The sequence below is a fragment of the Podarcis pityusensis genome (assembly GCF_964106645.2).
Source record: "Podarcis pityusensis genome assembly, chromosome: 12".
NCBI lineage: Eukaryota > Metazoa > Chordata > Lepidosauria > Squamata > Lacertidae > Podarcis > Podarcis pityusensis.
In genome coordinates, this window is record NC_138037.1 from 33,864,855 (window position 1) to 33,888,481 (window position 23,627).

At 45.6% G+C, this 23,627-nt stretch overlaps 1 protein-coding gene across 1 annotated transcript; it reads right to left on the bottom strand.

Moving 5' to 3' along the window:
• Nucleotides 1-20,524: 20,524 nt before the first annotated feature.
• FERD3L (Fer3 like bHLH transcription factor) lies at nt 20,525-21,275 on the bottom strand. Its single transcript, XM_080975225.1, has one exon. The coding sequence runs from the start codon at nt 21,229-21,231 to the stop codon at nt 20,674-20,676; it is 558 nt and encodes a 185-aa protein (XP_080831351.1). The 5' UTR covers nt 21,232-21,275; the 3' UTR covers nt 20,525-20,673.
• Nucleotides 21,276-23,627: the final 2,352 nt, after the last annotated feature.

A 23,627-nucleotide genomic window follows, 5' to 3' on the forward strand; every position in this document is an offset into this window, starting at 1 on the left:
CTGGAAGTGAATCCCCGTGAAGAATCCACGGGACTTCCTTCCGGGTGAAGATGGCTAAGAGGGGGACCGGAGTTCTGCAGAGCTGGCGGATTCAAATTTTAAACCAGCTCCCAATCCGCAGTGCTTCTTACTTAAGCCTCTAATCCAGTTTCGCTCCGCAGTGCAATTAGCGTGTGAACTCAGCTGCCAGCCCCCCCCCCACCGCTTTAGCGGGGAAGTGAAACCCTCAGATCATCAAGGGGCGACCTTGCATTCCAGTAGCCCGGCTTAAGGGCTCAGGGGATCGCTCCGGGAGGACGGCGGCTGTACCCTCCACCGCAGCGCCTATGGCAGTTCGGGGAACTTGATCGCTTTGCGCCTCGCTCGGCGGTTTCCCCTCCTTAGTTGCGGCTTTTCGAGGCGAGGAGGTGAAATTGACAAGCGACCTGGAGAGGCTCCCTTTTCCTTAAGCGCTTCTGCGCCCGCTCAGCGCAGCCCGCCCAGGCAAAACATCTCTCTGCTTCTCGGGCAGTGGGTCAGCAAGCCGAGTGATGTCACTCGCGGGGGAAAAACAGGCTGTGTCCACAATACGAATCAGATCTGAAGCGAATCCTCTTCCGTGGGTTGCAGCAGTCCTGAGCTGGCTGGCTGGGAAGGGAACCCCGCTGGGACCGGCTTCCAAAGGCGGGAGGGCTCGTTTGGGACAGGCATGCCCGCTAATTTTCAGTAGATGCAACAATCCTGGGAAAGGTTAAAAAGGAGAAGAAAGATTCAGACCCGGTCACCTCACACCCACTTCCATCCCGAAGAACACAAACCTCGGCTGAGTTGAGACTCGTCGTCAAACTGGATTTAGAACTGGAGGTGTTGTGGCAATCCTCAGCGTCAACTGGGCATCAGATTCCCCAGCGGGCCAGGGGTTGAGGATTGCCCCAAGGAGAGCACCTAATCTGAAGGCCATTGGCTTAGAAAAGGAGCCATGTGGATCTGAATGGCTCCACATCCAGGGGGTTAGAATCGCCAAGGCGTTTGAGGGAAATGGAAGATGACACTGCTGGGCCCATTTTGAGGACATGTTATTTTCTGAAAGTAAAAGCGGTTCAGATGTATCTACTTGCTTGGCTGTCATAAACACACCACACATACCCTGCTTTTCTCCCCAGTGAAATTCCATAGGCACATATTCCTAAAACAGCCTGTGTGGAAGCGAAGCCTTACACAGAAAGGAGTCGTTCTGAAATCTAGGAGATTTCTTATATCAAACTTTCTGTTTCCGTTTATTTTATTTTATTTGAAGGGAGGTGTCTTGTTGTTCTGGAGCATATTCGATTTTATATTGTCATTTGGCTATCTTCCTACCTGATTCTAGCATTCCTCTTCGCTTCCCCCATTTCAGAACAGGTGGTTTTCTTGCTTGGTTGTTTCCCCTTCCCCCCAAAAGTAAGTAAGTAAGTAAGCAGCCCATGGAGGGGAATGTACCTCCATAAAGTGAGTGGCAATAAATGCGGTTTTCTTTTTAATTTTTTAAAAAATCAGGTCACTTCAATACGAAAAGAGTTTGCATACAGTATTTCTAAAAGGTTTGTTGAGTCTCCATCTATCTCAAAAAATAAAAATAAAAAACAGAATCAAGATCTACAATATTTTCCCCCCTTTGCATTCTATTCCTCTAATTTTAAACAAACAAAGGAAAAATAGTTTGCTGTCTATCTGAAAAAGATGTCCCAGCCCTTGTCCCTTTAAAAAATATTTTTATCCAGTCTGACTTTATCTTATTTCATTTCCTAAAAATTCGGGATGTTTTGTTAACGGAGGCACAACTGGTAAGGCCCACGATATTTGGATGTGCGGAGAAAATGTGTCTCCATTGCAGAGAAACCTGAATCGAGTTCCCTGAGAACATCCTGCTTGTTTTTCCAAGACAGGGACCCTCTTGTTCTACAAGGACGGATGTGTGGAATCTCACCGTTAAGCGTGTAGAACTGAATGCAAAGCATGTGCCGCCCACCGCATTCCTTTTTGCAAATAACATAAAAAGCGTACAGGTGGGCCTTTCAAAGGCACCCTCCTAGCACCACCCTAGACGTAAGGAAACCCGCAGAGGCCTCGCCTGTTCTGCAGTATACTCGTGTGGTTACCCGCAGGATTGATTTCCCGGCTGCTGATCGATCGAAGTCATTCCCAAACGGCGGGAAGGGGGAAGAATGCTGTCTAGGGACTCCAGCGGACGTCCAGACGGGGAGACTGTTGGGCGCCTCGGACGCACAAGCCACGCCTACGCCACCCCTAAACTATTGAAAGGGGCCAAGCGCATTGTTGTCAATGGTGCGCGTGGAGGGCAGGTGTCAGGCGACTCTATTTATGTGGACCACTTTCTTGAATTAGGGTAATGAATGAGCGAATTACTGGAGGACATCTCAGGATGCGAGCATGGGAACCCCAGAAGAGGCGAGGAGAGGCTTCACCTGCACCTTGCAAAACGAAGACATCATCCTCACCGTGGTAAACAACTTCCCTTTTCCACACATGACATGGCATAGTAACATCTCCACAATCGGGAGAAACTGGCATGCGAGCGCTGCAACTGGAGAACAGCCTTTATCAAAGGTGTCGTAGACTTTGAAGACGATCGAACTCAGGATGAAAGGGAGAAGCGTGCTAAGAGGAAGACACGCTTGGCAAACCCTCACCTTAATCAACTCCCGCCCGGAAACATTTGTCCCCACTGTGGAAGGACGTGTGGATCCAGAATTGGCCTCCACAGTCACTTAAGGACTCACTGTTGAAACCGTGTTCATGGAAGACAATCTTACTAGGCTACTAGTGATCGCCAAAGAAAGAAAAATACGCCCATTTTCTTCATTTGCTATCTTTTCGATCGTCTGTCACCCTGAACCCAAGCCTATGAAGAGACTCTTAAGACCTGGAAAAGATCTTGTAGTCCAACTCCGCTGTTCCATGTAGGGAAGCCAGAGCTAGGTGGCTGCGTGAAGTCCTCAAGCGAGGAAGAGCCCATCACTTCTCTAGGAAACTGGTTCCACTGTCAGACCTGAGGACAGGAAGTGAATCCCAATGTTCAGCCAAAACCTCCTGTAACTTACGCTCATTCCATCTAGCTACTACAGAGTTTCCCAAACTAGGGTATCCAGCTGTTGTTGGACTACAACTCCCATCACCCCTAGCTAGCAGGACCCAGTGGTCAGGGATGAGGGGAGTTGTAGTCCAACAACAGCTGGATACCCTAGTTTTGGGAAATCTGATCTAGTAACTGGTTCTTTCCTCAGGGGTAGCCCGGATTAATGTCTCATTGGAACATTGGAAGGGTGCTAGCATTGCTCTTCCAGGCTTTCCTTCTACATGTCCAGTTCCTTGGACCTCACAAGTCAAAGTGAATGGTTTCCAATGCAGCTGATTCTCTTTCTTTAAAGCTCGGTGAGCAGTATCCAGACCCCTCAAAGTGCTTGATTTTGGGATCCTTCAGCTCTTAAGAAGAAGGCCACATTGAAAAGGACTTTCTTGAAGGTAATTCAGGGGAGATCTTTGACCCAAGGATGGGTAACCTGTGGTTCTCCAGATGTTGCTGGATTCAGCTCCCGCCCCAAGAAGGGCCAATGATCAGGGCTAGTAGGAGCTGTTGTTCAGCAACATCTGCAGAGCCACATCCCTGGGCCAAAGATCTCCTCAACGGAGCCACTTCCAAAGTGGCCTTCTTAGGAGCTGAAGGATCCGAAAGCCAAGCACTTTGTGCGGTATGCAGGCTGCTCAAGCGAGCGGTATAGAAAGAGAAACAGCTGCATTGGAAACCGTCTCTTTTGGCCTGGGAGGTTTCCTGGGCAGCATTTGAAGGTCGGCGGATCAGAATTTCCGTGGTCCTCTGTGCTTTGCTTTTCAGAGTATGGAGGGGAAAGCAACATGTACGGTCTTTACGGTGAGGTGAAAAGGGTGGGAGGGGGAAGGGAGAAAAACAAAACGTTAGCCTATTCTGCGTATATTCTATTCTATGTACGGCTATATAATTTGTAGTCTGCAACTGGTGACTTTGCTGGGCAGGCTTGGGTATTCAGTGCTATTCTGTAAAGCCACGGACTAGCGCCTTACTGCAGGCCACGCGTAGCAAAATCCCAAGCGTTGCTTTTCCTAGCAGCCTTTCCCAACCTGTGGGTCCCCAGATGTTGCTGAACTACAACTCCCATCACCCCTAGCTAGCAAGGCCAGAGCTCAGGGATGATGGGAGTTGTAGTCCAACAACATCTGGGGACCCACAGGTTGAGAACCGCTGGAAGGGGAAGGGTGGGCGGAGATGAAAGGATGTCTCTCAACCTCACCCCGCCCACCTTTCCTCCGCCCTAGGTCTCTCCCAATTCCCCATTGCGCTGCTGCGAACGCCTGTTTCCTTCGGTTTTGACATTTAGTTCGGGAATACATTCCATTGTAGCTGAAGGCCACGGAGCACTTACTTGACCTCGTTCCACTGAACTCAACCAGGCTTGCTTCAAAGAAAAGGAAGTTAGGATCGGAGTGGGGGCCTGACATCTGAAGCACACACCGTTTGGGACCCAGGTCCCTTTTGAGGCGAGTCCTTCGGAAGTCTTATGTAAGCACACCCGAGGAAGAAGTTTGAAAATAAGGATTCGGTATCCTGATTCCAAGCGTTCTTCCGGTTTAGGCGTTACAAAAGTCTTCCGCGTTAGCCGGTTCACACGTTCGGGCGCATAGCTGATTTCGCTCGACTTGATTAGTTAATATTTAATGTCTAGAGACTGAATGTAGGTCAGCGCTGTGTCTTAGGAAAGAGGCAAGCGGTGTCCTTTTCACAGGGCCTTCACACGTGCACATATGATTAGCAGGTATGTGTGAACTAGCAGGCCCTGGAAGGAGAATCTTTGTTCGGAAAGGTTGCCTACGATGTAGCTTGTTGTCTCACTTGTCTCAGGGCTGTTGTTATACCTCTTATAATTTTACAAAAAAACCCCACTGAAACAGAAAGTAATAATCATTTGGATTTCTACCCGGTTGCTCTTCCAGGAACACAAAGCGACGTATATTCCACCCCCATTTCCCGTTTTATCCTCCCGACATGCGAGGTAGGTTAAGCCTGCGAGAAATAGCGTGTGTTGGTGTGTGAACAGCCACTGAGTTTCCTGCCTGTGCCGAACTGTGAATGTCGTAAACCGCCTTGTGTATTGTAATATAGAAAGGCGGTGTACAGATTAAAAATGAAATGAAATGAAAGAGTGGAAATTCCGAGCTCTTCCCACTACAACATGCTGGGATGTGGACCAGAAATTGCTGGACTACAGCCCGCATCATCCTGAATGGCTGCGGCTAATGGGAGCTGGAGGCCACCAAAATTCCGAAGGCCACGCGTCCCCCACCCACCAGAGGAATGTTGGCCAGGCGGTATCGAAAGGCCGCTTTGCTATCGAGCGGAAACTGAGAGTTGTTCGAAGCGAACTTTCCCTTTCTTCCCGGGCGGTCCATGAAATCGACCTAAGAGCGTCCTGAATCAAATCAAGGCTAATCTCTATCTTCTCCGCTGGAGCAACCCACGGGGCAACCTTCGGCCGGCTGAAGCAGCTTTGGCAGCGAAAACAAAACAAAAAAAAAAAGTGTTCAAGGAAACCCACCATTCTTCCGAAGCAGGAGGGTTGCCCGAGTGTGCCAAGTTTATTTATTTCCCTCTCGCATCTCGAGTCGAAATGCTCCGTTTGCTTAACAGCACCAGATATAATGTTTTATTATTATTATTTTGCAGCCAAGGCGATTGCGTTATCTGGAACTTGCCACTCCAATCTAATATAACCACCCAACAAAAACGCACGAGATGCAGTTTTTTTTTTTTTTTTTTTAATAAGCCACAAGTCAGTTGCTGGAAAAAAGGAATAAACGGAACCCCTTCAAGTGCTGCCAACGAAAGAGAGAGAGAGAGAGAGAAATCTTGGAAACTTAACAGACCCCCCCCCCTTCTCCCCCTTCTTCCTGCACGTGAATACAATTGCCAGCGTCCTGGAAGAGAGGCTCTAGTTAAAACCTTTAAAAAGCGAGGCCTGCCTTAAACCCCCTCCCAGCTGCTTTTGAGCTTAAATTTGATGGATAATTACTAAAAAGAGTGAGGGTTTAGCCTCTCAGGCAGTTAACGGAAAGCGAAGGGCCACTTTACACGGGCCTTGGGGCGTTTTCACACGTGACAGGAAAAGTGTTTCCACACCGGAGGCTGTGTGTGTGTGTTTTTTTCTTTTCTTAAATCCGTCAGCAATAAGAGTTTAATATCTAGGCTTACTAGATGGTGCCCAGTTTACTAGACTGCACGCTGCATTTGCAGAGGGTTCTGTTCTTTCAAACCTGCAACAAAAACATTAGCAACAGATAAGCAAGATCTTATTAGGCTGCTGCAATTGAGACAGGCTCATGTCTTGGGGCACCTTAAAGACAATCGCATTTCTAAGCTTTCATGGACCAGAGAGTCCACTTCACTGCTGCGGCCCAGGGAAGCTTGGGCCATAATGAAGCCTAAACCAAATAATGGATTTGATGTTGCTGTTTTTGCTGAGAAAAAGAAGGACATGTAAATTGCTCTACCAGTGCAATCCTAACCGTGTCTATCCAGAAGGAATTCAGTGGTGCTTACCTCCTGGAAACTGATGTTTTTGCCCTATTAGCCCCCATTAGTCTCCACCTAGTTCAGCAACCCCCTGTCAGAAGCTGCCTAGATGCCTCTCTGAAGCAGGGCATCAGCCATCTCTCTTTTCTTTACCACCCCACTATCCAGTATGTTTCCTTATTTAGATGATTTCTGTATTGCTTTCCATTTCCACCCAGCACACCAAACCGTCCCTTACCTTAAATGCACTTTTAATATGATGAACATAGTGAAGACTGCAGTTTTCCCCAATTATTAGGACTCTGCAACTGATCAGGCTGAATTCCAAACCAAATTGAGCCTGGAAACTAATCAGCAGCTCATTCAATTGGGCCAGGCTCAGTGTTACATGTTCAGACCTCTTGGTCTCAGTCAACAATATGGCCACTGAATTCTGCATCAGCTGCAGTTTCTGAACTATCTTCAAAGGCAGACCCATGAGTAACACTTTGTAGTGAAGAACAAACAAACCAATATTTATTTAATAACTTGAAACATGGGTTGGATTATCACATCCTGAAATCAGCAGCACAATAAAAGGAGTATAAGGGCTCCTTCCACACACACACACACACACACACACACACACACACACAAATATATATCTCACACCAGGCACACTGTAGGACACACTTAACACAGAAGTCCCATTGAAATCAAATTCAAGTAGGAACCAATCAATGGAAATCTATCAAATCAACAGAAGCATTGTGGCTATTTATACAGCACGCCTGGGTCATCAATCCCTAGATCTCCTTGGTCTACAAAACATGGAAACCGAGGCTGAGAGAATCACAAACCACAAGTATTTCCATGTATGATCAGGGATCAGTGGTCTACACTGTTTCTTTCAGTAGAGTATAGAGATTGCTCCAATATTCGTACAGAATCATGGATGTTGTTTCAGTTTAGAGATGTGGCAATTCCATCCTCCAACAGCCATGCTGGAATCAGGTGAACACTATTGGTCCTACAAAGGGCCCATTTTCACAGTGGAGAGGGAGAGACCGAAGTCATTCTGGCAGGCCTTTAGAGCCCTGGACCTTGTCCAGAGTGAGAGATAGACCTGCACAGCATAGAATCCCCCCATCACTGACCCTTTCCGTAGATAGTTATCTGTATCTTTGTTAACAAAGTCATAAAATGAAGATCAGCAAGTTAAACATCCATGACATCAAATGCTTTTAAAAAATTAAAATGAGTTGTTTTGGGGGTGGGTAGGAAGGGGCTTGGTCAGCCATGACAATAAAAAGAGGCAATAACCAGCTGTCTCTAATGAACAGAGGCAAGCTTTGACCTTGGTCAGCTTGACCTGGGTTGAATTTCTCTTTGCTAACTCCCAAGGCCAGGCTCAGCCAAGACTTGGACAGAGGCCCTTGAAAATGAAAGGATCTGCTGAGGTCCAGCATCACATATATGGCAACGGAACTGGAACCTCGCCACATGGCAAAATGGTGCCTCTTACTTTTTGCTCGGTTTTTGGGAGGGTAGGTTAGATTGACTTCGTTAACTATCACTGGGATTTAAAAAGTATTTGTAATGTCAAGACAACTGATTCCAAACTTTTTTTAAAAAAAGAAAGTTGTGTTCCTAGATATACAGATAGTCTCAAGCTGGGGGAACCCATAGCTCTCTAGATATCCCTGGACTAAAAGTCCCATCACCTGTGACAGTTAACCTTGCTGGTTGGGGCTGATGGGAGTCCAACAACTTCTGGAGTTGTCCATCCCTGACATATGCGTGGTCAAATCCTATGCATCTTTACTTAGAAGTAAGAGTCTGAGATCAATTGGGTTTCTTGTAAGTGCCTAGAATTGCAGTTTTGAGCTGAAATCTGATACACACTTACCTGGGAGTAAGTCCCAATGAACATGTCTGAGTAGACAAGTATAGGATTGCAACTTCAGACTCTGAAGAGAGAGCTGGTATGAGAGAGCTCTGAAGAGAGGTTGGTATGATAACTAAAAGTTGGATATTAAGGATTCTAATTCACAATAGGATAGTCAGAATCTCGTTTCTTGTAACTTGAATCCACTGGTTCGAGTCCTACCCTCCAGAGCAGGAGAAAACAAGCTTGTTACATCTTCCATGTGACAGCCCTTCAGATATTTAAAGCTATCACATCTCTCAGTTTCCTCTTTTCCAGGCTAAACATGCCCAACTCCTTCAACTGCTCCTAATGCTTGGTTTCCAGACCTGTGATCACGGGGTTGCCATATTTCAAAAAGTGAAAAACTGGGCACAAAAAATTGCTGTACTTGAGCTATTTTTAAAGGAAAATTGGCAAAAACGACACTGCTGACATGGCTTGCCATATGTCCGGATTTTCCTGGACATTTTCTTTTTGCCCGATTTCTGCCTGGAAACTGCTTTCGACTACAGTATTCTGGGTATGTCTGGCAAATTCTGGATGTATGGCAACCCTACATGATCATCTTGGTTGCCCTCCTCTGCACATGTTCCAGCTTGTCAACATCCTTCCTAAATTGTGGTGGCCAGAACTGGACACAGTATTCCAGATGTGGCCTGACCAAAGCAGAATAGAGTGGTACTATTACTTTCCTTGATCTGGACAATATCTTTCTGTTGAAGTATATTGTAAAAATATAGGCTTTGGTATAAACATAAAGAAGTGCCTTCATCCCTTTTCCCTTCAGAGAATAAGACCAATCACTACACACACAGGATGAATAATGATGATGATGATGATGATGATGATGATGATGATAATGTGGGATATAAAGCTGTCAGTCAAGTCCAACATTCCGTGAGAGGAGAGGACTAACTGCCTCTAATAATAATACAGTAGTACCTCAAGTTAAGAACTTAATTCGTTCCAGAGGTCTGTTTTTAACCTGAAACTGTTCTTAACCTGAAGTACTACTTTAGCTAATGGGGTCTCCTGCTGCTGCCGCGCCTCATGATTTCTGTTCTCATCCTGAAGCAACGTTCTTAACCCAAGGTACTATTTCTGGCAGAGTCTGTAATCTGAAGCGTCTGTAACCCGAGGTACCACTGTAATAATAATAATAATAATAATAATTTATTTTTTCTACCCTGCCCATCTGGTTGGGTTTCCCCAACCACTCTGGGCGGCTTCCAACAAAAGATTAAGAATAGATTAAAACACCAGTCATTAAAAACTTCCCTAAATAGGGCTGCCTTCAGATGTCTTCTAAGTGTCAGATAGTTGCTTATTTCTTTGACATCTGATGGGAGGGCGTTCCACATATATTTGAATGGTAAAGTTATGTAGCTCCACAGGCACATCAGAGAAAATATGTGGCTCAGGCTTGGAGAAATCTTATGGATATGCCACGAAGTCTCAGGTCAATGCAGTCCTATATACAGTGCTGTGCTGATTACTCAGAGACTGGGTTACCCTTAAGGTTGCTCATTCAGACAAATAACAATGTTCTGTATATTTTTACACATTAAAATCAAACTTCCTCTTGACAAATTGGTACTTCAAAATTCTAAGAACCATATCTGGTCCTTAGAACCACAAATAGAAATGTAAAAGATGGAGAGTCATTTTACTTGTTCCCATTCGTTTTTTAAAAATGTACATTTTTAAAAAATCCATCATAATATTGATTAGCAAGGCGAAAGTATATCAGTATATAATAACATAGGAATAAAATTTTAATCTCAAATGAGAACGCTATTTTGATGTAAACCAAATGACAGCAATATCTTCTTTAATTCAAACTTCTGTACACTTTGGATCCTTGTTCAGGAGGTGTGAAAGGGAGTGTGTTGTATTACTAATGGCCACAAGAGGATGCAATTTCCCAGAGAACCCCGTTTTAATTAAAGAAAAATGCTTCAGGAAGAAGATCAGAAGCCTATCAGCTAAGTAAACTGTATCAGTTCAACTCTCATTTTCTACGTAATACTTTGGTATAAACAAGTATATTGCGTACAGGGTTCTCAGTAGAAAATCCAGGATCACTCTTTAAACCTCTGTGGAATTATTTAGGATTAATCCTGGTGGTTTTGGCAGTTCCATTTGTTGTTCCCTGCACGTTAACATTAATATTTTCATTAGCTTTCAGGACAGAAGAATTTCAACAGAATAACAGTAAATATTTTTTGTATTGCAGCTCTTGCAGTAGCCGTGGGGATACTAGTTCTGTCACACTTGCTACAGCTCAGTCATGTGCCAATTTGTAAATACTATATGGTGTAGGTGACTACTATGAGCTTTTAAAATGTAAACAAGGTGAAATATTTGGTTGAAATCCTGCGCCAGTTATGAAATCCTGTTTACAGAAGAGGCAGGGGAACCTGCAACCCCTCCAGATGTTGTTGGACTCCCATCAGCCTCAGCCAGCATAGTCAATGGTCAGGGAAGATGGGATCTGTGGACCAGCACCCTCTCAGCATCACAGCTTTTCCTTTTCTAGCTTGCAACACCATCCTGTGCATGTTTGCTCCAAGAGAAATCCTACTGAATTCAGTGGAATTTACTCTCAAGCATGGAAGCTTTATTATTCATTGAAAGCAGGGCTGGAGAGCCCTTTCCAGGCTGAGGTCACCTTTCCTGCCAGGGTGTGCCTGGCAGAAGTAGGCAGAGTCAGAAGCAAAAGTGTCAGATCAATCAATGTGACTCTCACCTATTGTAGGCAAAATTCCATCCCTGCAGAATGTATCTACAAAGACATTCTGTCTCCCTCCAGGCCAGCAAGAGGACAGTTTCCCACCAGGCAACAGCACTCAAGCAAAGTGTGCAGCAGAGCTGATAAGGGTTGTGATGTGAGGAGAATCTCAAGAGCTGGTCAGGGAGGCCTGTAGGACTGTCTCTGCTCCCTGGGATGGAGGTTCTCCACCACAATTTAAAGTAGCTTAAGCCATTTTTTAGACGTCGGTCCTCACAGAGCAATGTATGAAGGCAAGAGAAAGAGTCTCAGCAGACAGATGTACAGATTGATATAAGCAGTGCTAATTTTTCCTAGAAAAAGAGGTGCTGGAGCTCACTGTGACATAGGGACATAGGTGCCAACTCGCTGGGGCTCTGGGTGCCCAAGCACCCACAAAAGCACCTGCACCATGAATGCCTTTCTTGTTCTCTTATAATGGCAATGGCACCCACCTGAGAGGTGCTGGAATTAAGTTCCGGTGAGTTCCGGCTGAAAAAAAAGCCCTGGATACAAGAAGATGGTTTGACTCTGGAGACAGTATCAAATGATGGTGGAGGTCTTCAAAGACTTCCTATATATCAATCTTGGACATGTAAGGAGCAAATTAAGTGAAATGGAGTTTCATAGTCATTGTGGTTTAATGAGCAGAGTGTTAGAACCAAGGCAATCCAGGATTGTATTCCCGGTCAGCCACAAAGTTCACTTGGAAATGTGTAACTAGTGTTTCTTAGCTCAATCTACTTCAGAGAATTGTGAGGACAAAAAATGGGCGTGAGAACATCATATAGTGCCCTGAGTTCCTAAAGTACATTCCTGAAAATTAACACAGTCAAAGATTGGCTTGGCGCAACATTATGAGATATTGGAGAGTGAGTGCTTAGCATTGTTCTCATGTGAGAACTGCTGGCTTTATCATGTGAAATGACTTGAAAAGGCCTTTAGACCAGGACTTATACGAGACAACTAATGGCTGAATGGGCATGTGAGCTCAGCTTTGAATCACAACTTTCTGTGATGGAACGTACTGGCTATACAAAGCTTCTTCGCTAAAAGAATGGAATTCATACCCATGAGGACCAAAGTGGCCATCATCTGCCTTACAACAGTGAACAGGTGTGTGTGTACCTGAAGAAGGAAAGGGCAGAGTAAATCTTCTTTCTTACTAGAAGCAGGCTGTATTCAGTGGCTGGTGTGAGTGAAAAGAAACAGAAGCTTGTTGTCCCAATATGCACGTATATGCCCTTATGGGTACATGGAAATATTTTCCAGCCAGCCTAACTGATTGGAAGCCAATGCTGGAGCTGTTCCAACTCCTCCTCCCTCCCAATCCAGCTAAGGACCACACAAGCAGATCAGCTTGGGCTAATGAATTGGGGAATGGCATCTACCTAGGGAAATTTAAAGCTCATGTAAATGAAGGCTGATTTCATACCTTCTGCAATTATCATGGTTCCTCTCTAGACCTGGGCAGTGCAGTAAGTCATGCCAGGATGTACTTTCTGGCTATTAACCAGAGGGTTGGAAGTTCAAGCCCACCCAAAGACAGCTGTTGGCAGGATTCCTGCATTGCAGAGGGTTGACCCTGTGGGTCCCGTCCAGCTCTGTGATTCTATGACTTCTGTGTGATCATGTCCGAAAGGGGACAATGCATCAAAAGGGAAGTGAGGACGATGATATCTCTTTCTGGAATATCACTGGTTTAGGCTTCAGATTGTGTATATTTGAAATTAGTTATAAGTTTTTGCCAGCACTCAATTTCTCACTCAAATCTGAGCAATTTCTTACTGTCACACCTAAGTTCCACATACATTGGAATTAATCCCCAAATGACAAATTTGCTCAGCATTCAAGATCCAATTTCAAAACCTATATCCTGAGTGGTTTTGTGTGTGTGTTTTGTTTTGCATGAAGAACCAATGATCTGAATCCCTATGAATTACTTCAGCTCAAGTTATTGGCTTTTATAGCAGGGATGTTCACAGATGCATCCCCTTCTACCACCTCACTAGTCATGCCCGCTACCTGCATGCATGATGTACATGGGAAGAGGCCCTATGTACATATCAGTGCATAGAACACCTCCATGGGAGCAGAGAGGGGTCCAGGGCCAATGAGGATCTCTCCTTGCATGAAGATGCTCTATGTGTGTATGTTCACAGATACACAGGGCTCCTTCTCATGCACATGGAAAGTGTTAGTGTGTGTGGCTGCCAGGTGCACCAGTGGTTGTGGGCAGGATTAGCCCACAGTTGAACTCCCCTGGTAAGATGTGGCTTCAATAGCTGTATGGCTATTTGGCCATTGGGACATGCCTTGAGGTCCTGACAATACCCAGACTCCTTTCCCCACTGATGTTCTGTTCCTATTGAACATTGAGCATGTCTTGTGCATTTTGTGGGAAGCATTAGCACTGTGCTGCTGCCTTTCACAGATTCCTTCAACGAAAGCCACTCAATGTATGCACAATGTGTAGCAGATGAAACCAGTTTCATTCTTCTTTTTGGACAGTTACCACCTTATGAGAAAAACTCTGTTCTGAATAATGGCATATAGTACTGTTTGCCATCTGGACCACCAGGGATGAGGAACCCGTGGCCATGCCAATATTATTGGAATCCAACTCCCATCAGTCCCAGTCAGTTTGACCAATGGCCAGGGACAATAGGAAATGTGCCCCAACAATGCCTAGAGGGCTAGAGATCTCTGATCCCATCCATGTTCATATCTTAGTCATCCAGAGCTCCTAGCAAAACACCATAGATTCAGATTTATCAGACTACCAAAGTACTATATCAACATACAGGGAGAGGTTTAGGTTATTAGCATAGTAGGCTATGGGAACTGAGCTTGCTCTCATATTAACTTACAGTGCTGAAGACACGACATTTGAATGAACAATCCCATTGTGTCAATGGGGTGTCAAACATATCACTGTGTAAAAATATACCAGTGATGTACATCAGGCTTGTTTGTTGCTACACTGTAGCCTTGGGAAGCATAGAGTATATTTTGTTTTAATAGCTTAGTACTGCTATAGGGTGTTAGACGTTGAACTGTCTGTTGGACCTCACCCACAAATTTCTCCCCCTCCTATCGGATTGTAAGAAGCCAAGGAAACGTTGCTTGGCTAACATTTAATTCTACACCCGCCCATGATTAACAGTTGTGTTCTGTGTATGAAGAAGATACCATCTTAAGAGGAGCTAAAATATCAGCTTAATGATCATTTGGCAAAGTTTCCAGAGATCTGATAAGATTTTGTGGAAATTCAATACCAACTCCAATGCAGAATAAAATTAATTCCATACAAAAGGAATTTTACCAAAAACAAACAAACCATTATTTCTGCCCTCTTATAAAGTCTTTAGTCTTCAGTTTCTTACAGATCTGATTATTCTCCTCAGACTTAAGAAGTGAACAAATCAAACAATCCACTCAGATCTGCTGCTTTTTAAGATGTAAGACACAGTACCCACCCCCCCAAATAGTATTGAGTTGGAAGAGAGAGGAAGAGAGAGAGGGAGAGCACACTCAGTTTACTGCTCAGTTTCAAGAGATAAAAGGATCCATGAAGGAAGAAGAAGAAGAAGAGGAGGAGGAGGAGGAGGAGGAGGAGGAGGAATTGTTTGGATTTGATATCCCGTTTTATCACTACCCTAAGGAGTCTCAAAGCAGCTAACAATCTCCTTTCCCTTCCTTCCCCACAGCAAACACTCTGTGAGGTGAGTGAGGCTGAGAGACTTCAGAGAAGTGTGACTAGCCCAAGGTCACCCAGCAGCTGCATGTGAAGGAGCGGAGAATCAAACCCGGTTCACCAGATTACGACTCCACCGCTCTTAACCACTACACCACGCTGGCTCTCAGTGCAACAATCCTTTTAACTGTGGTAGTGAAGTGTAAAGGAGACACATCTCTAAAAGTCTGTGTAGAAAATGGGTTTTCAGCAGGTGTAGCTTGCAAGGCATACTATGCCTGCTGAAATCTCCATGTCTATACAGCTATTCAGGAATAGACCAAGACATTTCACTGCCTGATATGTACATAGGACTTCTTCTCATGTACATTAAGCGTGCGGGTATGGAAGCCATGTTTGTTTAAAGTGATATCACTGTGCTTTAAATGTATAGTGTGAATGTGGCCTTGGAAGAAATTAATAAATGAAATCATTGATGATGATGATGATAGCTACATACAAAACCCAAGTGGTCTTGTAGTTGCATCTTCAACACTGGTGATGGGAGAGGGTCCTTTTCTGCACTTGAAAGTAGCGGTATAGTTTAGCACTTAAAGGTAAAGGTAAAGGGACCCCTGACCATTAGGTCTAGTCGTGACCGACTCTGAGGTTGCTGCACTCATCTCGCTTTATTGGCCGAAGGAGCCGGCATACAGCTTCTGGGTCATGTGGCCAGCATGACTAAGCCGCTTCTGGTGAACCAGAGCAGCGCACGAAAATGCCGTTTACCTTCCTGCAGGAGCGGTACCTATTTATCTACTTCCACTTTGACATGCTTTCAAACTGCTAGGTGGGCAGGAGCAGGGACCGAGCAACGGGAGCTCACCCCGTTGCGGGGATTCGAACCACTGACCTTCTGATCGGCAAGTCCTAGGCTCTGTGGTTTAACCCACAGCACCACCCGCGTCCCAGTTTAGCATTTACAATTCTGTTAATCAGCCATTGTGATAGATCAGGGTTTCCCCAACTCGAGCCTCCAGCTGTTTTTGGACTACAACTCCCAGAATCCCTAACTAGTGAGACCAGTGGCCAGGGATGATGGGCATTGTAGTCCAAAACAGCTGGAGACTTGAGTTTGGGGAACCCTGTGATAGATCGTGAAACTGGGTCTTCTGTAGCCAAAATACCTTCCAGAACACCAAGCAGAAGACAACTCTCATGCACTCAGGGTAGGTGGGGAATGGGGAAGGAGAAAATTATATCGCAGTCTATGGGGGTTAATTACACCCATCTGTCACCCAATTTCCACTTTGACATAGGTTTGCCATGTGACACATACACCCAAAGTACATCCAAAAACTACTGGAAGATTCAGGACATCCAAAATAAAGTATGTCTTTACAGAGTGCATAGTTAAACTTTGGAAATCGCTCCCACAAGAAGTAGCGATGGCCACCAACTTGGATGACTTTAAAAGAGGACTAGCGAAATTCATGGAGTGTAAGGCCCTCCATGATGACTATTTAACTATTGGGGGCAGAATTCCTTTGAAGACTATTTACTGGGCATTACAGGAGTGAAGAGGACTCCCTCACTTAGATTCTGCTTTGGGCTTCCCATAGGCATCTGGTTCGCCTCTGTAAGAACAGACGGCTAAACTCAATGGGTCCTTGGCCTGGTCCAGAAGGGCTCTCCTTATGTTCTTAAGCACAACATTAGTGACTGAGTAACCATCTGTTAGGAGCATTTTTTTTGGCTGCTCATTGGGCATATCTCCATTCAAAATCTAAACCAGTTCCAGATCTGTTTAACTCAAGACTGCCAGCTACGGAACTCTGGGACTATAGTTTTAGAATCAAAAGTCTCTAATAAAAAATTTCAAAAGCCCTCAGAAAAAAGACAATTCCCAGGTTTCTTTGAAGGAATCTATGCTAGGAATGTGGAATTTGTATTGCATTTTTAATATGATTTCTTTTTTTTTTTATTTGGATGTGTAAACCACTTAGATGTTACTGTTGAAATACAAAATGGTATATAAGTTAAATTAAAAATGTCCCATGCTGATTGGGAAACACTGCCCTAACTGATTAAAAAAAGAAAAAGGCAGGTGAATAAGAAGCACCTGCTGAATATTCCCAAGAAATTCTGAACCAGAAACTAAGGTCATAATTATTTCCTGGGTGGTTTCTTATGATATGTTTTGTACTCTGGTTCTGATAGCTAAATAAAACCAACCAACCAACGCACAATCACTTCAGTTATAAAGTGTATTTACCTAATTTGGTGTTTCTCCATCATATTTGTATGTGAGAGGTAACCAATGTGATGCCCTCTAGAGAATGGGCTCCAGTGTGCATCAGTCCCAGCCTGCAAAGCCAATAATCAGGGATAATGGGAGCTGTAGTCTATGAACATCTGGAAGACACCATTTTCGCTACACCTGTGATCAGCAGCAGCCCGAGAAGGACCAAGTCTCCACTTCTGAGTATTTTGAAGGGAAAAACCACAAATTACTTGCACTCTTCACCAATGAGCCATTTATATCATTTATCTCACCTATCAGAAGCAGGATCCAAAAGAGGGTGATCTAATGTGGATATGGGTTTTCCTCCAGGCTTGGAATTCCTGTGGGAACATTCAGCAAATCATCACATCCATTTGATGTATGTGTAGAACAGACCACAGATGACACACATTTCCAATGCCTGTATTTAATCCAGAACATCTCCTAGTCAGATAATCAAATTCTGTCTTCCAAAGATTATATTGGGTATCAGAAGCTCAGTTGCTACATGGTTAAACTATTTACATGCTTTTAACAGATATTTATATTTTCTGTGTCTGGCTACTGGTTGATACCTGGCACGACACCCTTGCTCCACTATAAAGTTCTGCTATAGTAAAGTCATAATAACTAATTGTTTGAATACTATAAGGACCATGAATTTGGGGGTGAAGCATGAACAGAATTTTTTTCCTGGCTTTAAATTTTTTTCATTGTAGAAAAACGCAATTTAGTCATGTTCGAGTGTTTTAACATTAAGCCAAGAAGGGGAAAGTAACAACATTTGTATTATTTGGCAGAGATGTGCTTAATTATGAAGAATTCCACTTAAAATAGTGATAGCATTTTAATTTTATCAAAGTGCACTAGGTGGAAAGCAGAGTTGTGTAATGAACACAGTATTTATTTTATGAAACCAAAACATCAGGGAACTTCTGAATACTTTTAATGAACTTGTCTGTGTCTGACATTGTCCACAGTGACAGAGTGAAATATAATCTGATCACAAATATCCTGGTATGTGAAATCCACCAGTTATACCATGAACTCCAGGCCAGTCTCTGTAGGAAAAGACATCCAATTAACTCTGAGATAAATGATGAAGTCTAGGGAGCCATTTTAACAAACACACAAAATACTATATCATAATCTAGATCATTTCCAGTTTATTGAGCATTATACTAATTAGGTTGTAGGGAGCTTATACAACACCAGCTATTTATAACACATGCATTCTGAAATGCTTGTGGGGAGGTAATACAAGGTTGCATCAAGCAATTGTTGTCCCCACACTTTCCAGTGCAGTTTCCCCATCGCCACAAAAAGTCCTGTTCTTTCTCAAGCAGGTTTTGTTGCACAAAACAGCCACTGTAACTGGATAGCCTGAATTTGCGGATATGCACTTGAATCCCACCTGCAAAAAAGTGAGAGTCTGGAAGCCACCTAAGACAATATAATATCAGTAAAAAGAATATTTGGAGGCAAATTTCAACTGCGATAGATATATTGTCAGAAATACAAAGGAGTGCCTTTCTGGCATAGTTCCAGACTTTTACAAAGGTAACAATGGCATCTAATGCAAATTGTGAATGCCGTTACAGTTTGCCCTTACATTTCACTGGAGTCAAATAGAAAAGACAGAAGCAACAAACACTACATTGAACCTGGATGGATATATTAAAGTTAAAGACAATCCAGTTCAGCCAAAGTACTTGGAAGCACAAATACCACTTCACATGATATCTTATATGATCCAGAAATTAAACTCTACGTCAGGGGAAAGATGTTCACCTTGGAACATGCGATGGAAGCATCTTCTCCTTCTTTGCGGGGGGGGGGGGGGACGACGACGACGACATGAGTGTGGATTTGATGCCAAAGTGCCCCCTGGCACATGTACCAAAGATGGTGGCGGTGGGAGCAAGAAGCCATCCACCTATGTCTTCATTCATACATTACAACGTATTTGACTTTGCTTAGTGGTTAAAACCATACGGCTTGTGGATTGAGCAGACTGTGTGTGTGTGTGTGTGTGTGTGTGGTCGTTGCTCTCTCAGCCCCCACCTTCCTGAAAATTCAACAGCTTCCCCACCCCACCAGCATTTCAGTTCCTTGATGAAACAGGTGACTATGTATGAAGGAGAGAAGGAAGATCATTAAAACATAATCGTTCAGTTTGTCAAAACGAAGATTACATCCGATCACTTTGTGGTAGTAAAAAACCCATCGCTGGGAGGAGGGGTGGGTGATTGGGGCGTTAATTAGAAAATGGAAAAGGGAACTGTGAACAAATCTGGGCCAACTGACAGCCACCCAGCACTCTGGGAATACACAAGTTCCTCTGTATTCCGCTACACTCACTTTGCCCCCAAGAAGCCTTTCCTCAAGAATTGTCTTGCCTTCCTTCCCTTGCCGAGATGGAAAAGCAAGGAAATGGAAACAGGTGCATCGCAACCCGCATTCTGAAAGAGGGCGAGAGAGAGGCGCGGGAGGCATGGGCGTAGCCAGGATTTTTTTTTGGGGGGGGCAGGACTTTATTAAGAGAGGCAGGGCTTTTGTTAAGAAGGCCGAACCAACGTGTTTGGTCTGTTAGTTAAGTATTTTTATTGTTTTACTTGATCTAGTGGGGCAGTGGCCCTCCTCTCCCCCCCCCCCCTACGCCCGTGACTGGAAATGCCTTTGCCCCCCAATCGGCTCATCTCCACTCTCTTCTTCCGACAGCCATTACATCCCCTAAACTCAATCAAAAACCCTTTTCAGCTTCCCATTAATGTTCCAAGCTACCTGCTGATTTCACATCCCGTAACATTTCCCCTCTCTCTCCTCTTCTACCTCGCCTGGATTTTATTCCATGTCTTTCCAACTTTCGTCCAGTGCGCCCTTCCTTGCCTGGAACCGTACCCCCAGTTGGGCGGCGCCAGAGGGGCGAAACCCCACAAACAAGGAGCTAATCCCCATTTGTCCCCCATTTCTGCACTTCTATAATTAAAAGGCTGCTATTTTCCTTTCTCACCCACCTAGAAATATACTTTGCCCCTTCTGCGCCAACCCCTCAGAATTTTTTTTTCTGACTCCCTCCTTTGAAAACAAATGGCCCTGGGATCCCAACTCTCGGGAAGAAAGCGCGTCAGGTCGCCCACTGGGGGTCCAAATGACCCCTTTCCCTTGTCAGTTGCAGCATCATCCCATCAGATCTCCTCTCCCGTCCAAAAGAAGCGGCAGAGGAGTCCTTCGTTGCAAGTCAGCCGTGATAACTGAAGAGTGCCAGTTATATGGCCTCGACGTGCGCCCGCTCCTTAGCTTCTCTAGAGAAGACCGACTCAGGAGCTGCCTTCAGCCTGAAGGAAATGTCTCCCTGCGTCTTCTCTCCCGCCTTCCAGCCTGCCTTGGGAGCGCGCAGCTATGGGCTTCTGAGTGCTCTCCATCCTTGGATGGACGGCGCCCCCGCCTCGCCCTAGCTGCTCCCGCGGCCCTCCAGCAGCTCGGTCATGAAGGAGATGTAGACGATAGCCAAGCGCAGCGTCTCGATCCTGGAGAGGCGCTTCTCGTAGGCGAAGGTGGGCACCTTCCTGCGCAGCTGGTCGAAGGCTTCGTTGAGGTTGAACATCCTCTTCCTCTCCCGCACGTTGGCCGCCTGGCGCTGGGTGTGCGTGATGAGGCGCTTGCGCTTGGGTCTGCCCAGGAAAGCGGCCCTCCTCAGCCCTCCATCTGGCCCCCGTTCTCTTTCCTCCTCCCCCTCCTCCCCCTCGTCTTCTTCTTCCACCTCGGGGTCTTCCTCACCCATGCGGAGCAGTCCTCCGGAGGCACTAGAAGACCTTTGGCCAAAGGGAGCTCCGGAGGGGAATGCGTAGAGATCCAAAGGGGCCGCCGCCAGTCGGGGAAGCCCTTCGGTGCTGAGATCGGCCAACAGGTCCAGCATGGATGGTGTCCCCAGCCTTCCCTCGTGGTGGTGGTGAGGGAGCCATTCGCTGGAGGTGGAGGATGTGCTGGGACTAGTGGTGGCGGAGGTCATAGTGACTTGAGCCGTCCTCTGACGCTTATAGCCCCGACGGCAAGGCGCTGCTGGTGGTGATGATGCTCGTGGTGGGCATTAATATTTATAACCCCGGAGGATCACCGGATTAAGGGCTTGGAGGAGGCTGGCCAAAGGGGCGAGGCTGATGCGAAGCGACAGGCGAGGCTGTCGGAGACACAGGAGCCTTGCCAGAGGCGAGTTGCCGCCGGGGACGAAGCAGCCCTTGCCCCAGAGATGAGGCCGCCAGTTCCTTCTTGGCAACAGCCCCTCTTAGCCACCTGGGGAGAGACCCTTTTCATCCCCATCTGCAGCCGCGACCAAAGGATTTTCACTCTGGAAAGAGCTGGGGAGGGGTGGCGGAGGGAGGGAAGGAGGGACACTGGGCCTGTAGTGTGTGTGTGTGTGTGTGTGTGTGTGTGTGTGTGTGTGTGTGTGTAACCAAGGAGGGGGGTGGGGAGAAGAAGCCCTTTCAATGGATGTCACAGACAAGCGCAGGGATGCTTTTAATGATGCCCTGAAGAGCGAACCTGCCTGCCAAGGGTCACGGGGGAATGTTTGCCCCGTATCCCAGCGCAATGGCAGATGAATGGGAAGGCCTCCATTAGCCTAAGTAAGCATAGTTGGGGAGGTGGTGGTGAGGGGAGAGAGGGAGGGAGGAGACCCTCCGTTGCATTCCCAGTGGTAACTCTGGGACTCGTTCCTCAAATATCCCACCCCTTTCCTGGCATAAGTGTGCAAACAGCTCTCTGCTTAGCAGGGCTTATAAAGGCGGGGGGGGGGGGAGAGACACCCGAGAGAGTCTCCAGGGGTCTCCGAACACGTTTTAGGTGCCTTTTAGCAGCAGTCTCGGCTGAGAAATTGAGACATAATAATAAATCATAATAGGGACTGCCCTCCGCTTGTTAGAGGCTATTCTTCAGGGACATCCATATTTCTTGTGAGGAAGCATTTTATTTGTTTGTATTGTATTTACACCCCATCTTATCCCCCAAGGAGCTCACGGTGGTGGACATGCTTCTGCCCCGCCCCATTTAATCCTGCGCACCAACCTTGTGAGGAAGGTTAGATTGAGAAGCAGTGAATGGCTGAAGGACACCCAAGGAGGACCTGAACTCTGGTCTCCCAGGTCTTAGTCTGACTGTCTAACCATTACAGCATATTAACTCGACTGCAGGAAATGCTCTAAAAAGACACTGGAGGGTTTCGATGATTTTTTTGTATTTTCTCCTTCCTCATTTCGTTTTGCAAATATCTAGCAGTAAGTACCTTACGTGACTCTCCCTCCACACCTTAAATCTGTATAGCACTTATAATAGTCATGGCTTTTCTCAAATAAGCTTGGGAACAGTAATTTTCCAAGGGGGCTGAGAGTTGTTAGGTGACTCCTCACAGAGCTACATTCCCAGCGTCTTTAACAAACTACAGTTCCCAGGATTCTTTTTTTTGGGGGGGGGGGAGGAATGGAACCACCATGGTTAAAGTACTATTAAGAGAGCTTTATATGTATGGGGCGGATGTGACCTCTGCGACCAACCCCTCCCGAAACTTGAAATAACACCCCTGATGAGCTGTGAGCTTTTCATTTCCTATTCCAGAACAAAACCTGAGCTTTATTGCTTTTAGCAGCGACCGCGGGGTGCTGTGGTTATTAGCAAGCAAATACTAGTTTGTTGCCCTCCTACAGCCCAGTACGTTCCCATGGAACGGGGCATTAGATCTTAAATGCGACCCCAGCGAAAGCTTACTTCTCTGTCAGGTGCGCGCTCACCCTTCCAATACCACCTGGCTGCCGATGTCTAAACTGGCCTTCTGATTTTTTCTCCTCAATCCCTTCTTCAGCTGTAATGTTATTGCCTAACTCACCCAAAGGCTATTATTTGTTCCTCCTACTACAGGTACTTTAATTTAAACGAATGTTTTGGCTCTCCTTGAGCCCAGGACGAATGAAGATGACGACAACAACAACGACGACAATAATAATAACAACAACAACAATAACAGCCCTTCGCTTTGGAAGATTTTCTTTCAACTATCCTCAAACAAAAAGCATCGCTTTTGTTTGACTCCAGGTCTGTAAACATTCCCCACCGAGCACAAAAATCGACCCTGTTTGTTGCAGGCTGGGCAGCAGCTGCTGCGATTAAACCAGCCTTTGCAGCGGGGAAACGATGGGAGAAAGATTAGTCCTCCTTGACTCCTTTTCAAGGCGAGGCAAACAGATCCGCCCTTCTTCGCTTCCCTTAACGTCTTGAAAATGAACAATCTGGTCCATCTCGGATGCAGGCAATCCCTGGAGAATGATATTACAGCTTAGCTCGGAGAGAACATCCTTCTGACGGAGACTGTGGATACAAAGGTCCTGCTAAGTACATTGGACAGCTCCCGGAACTCAG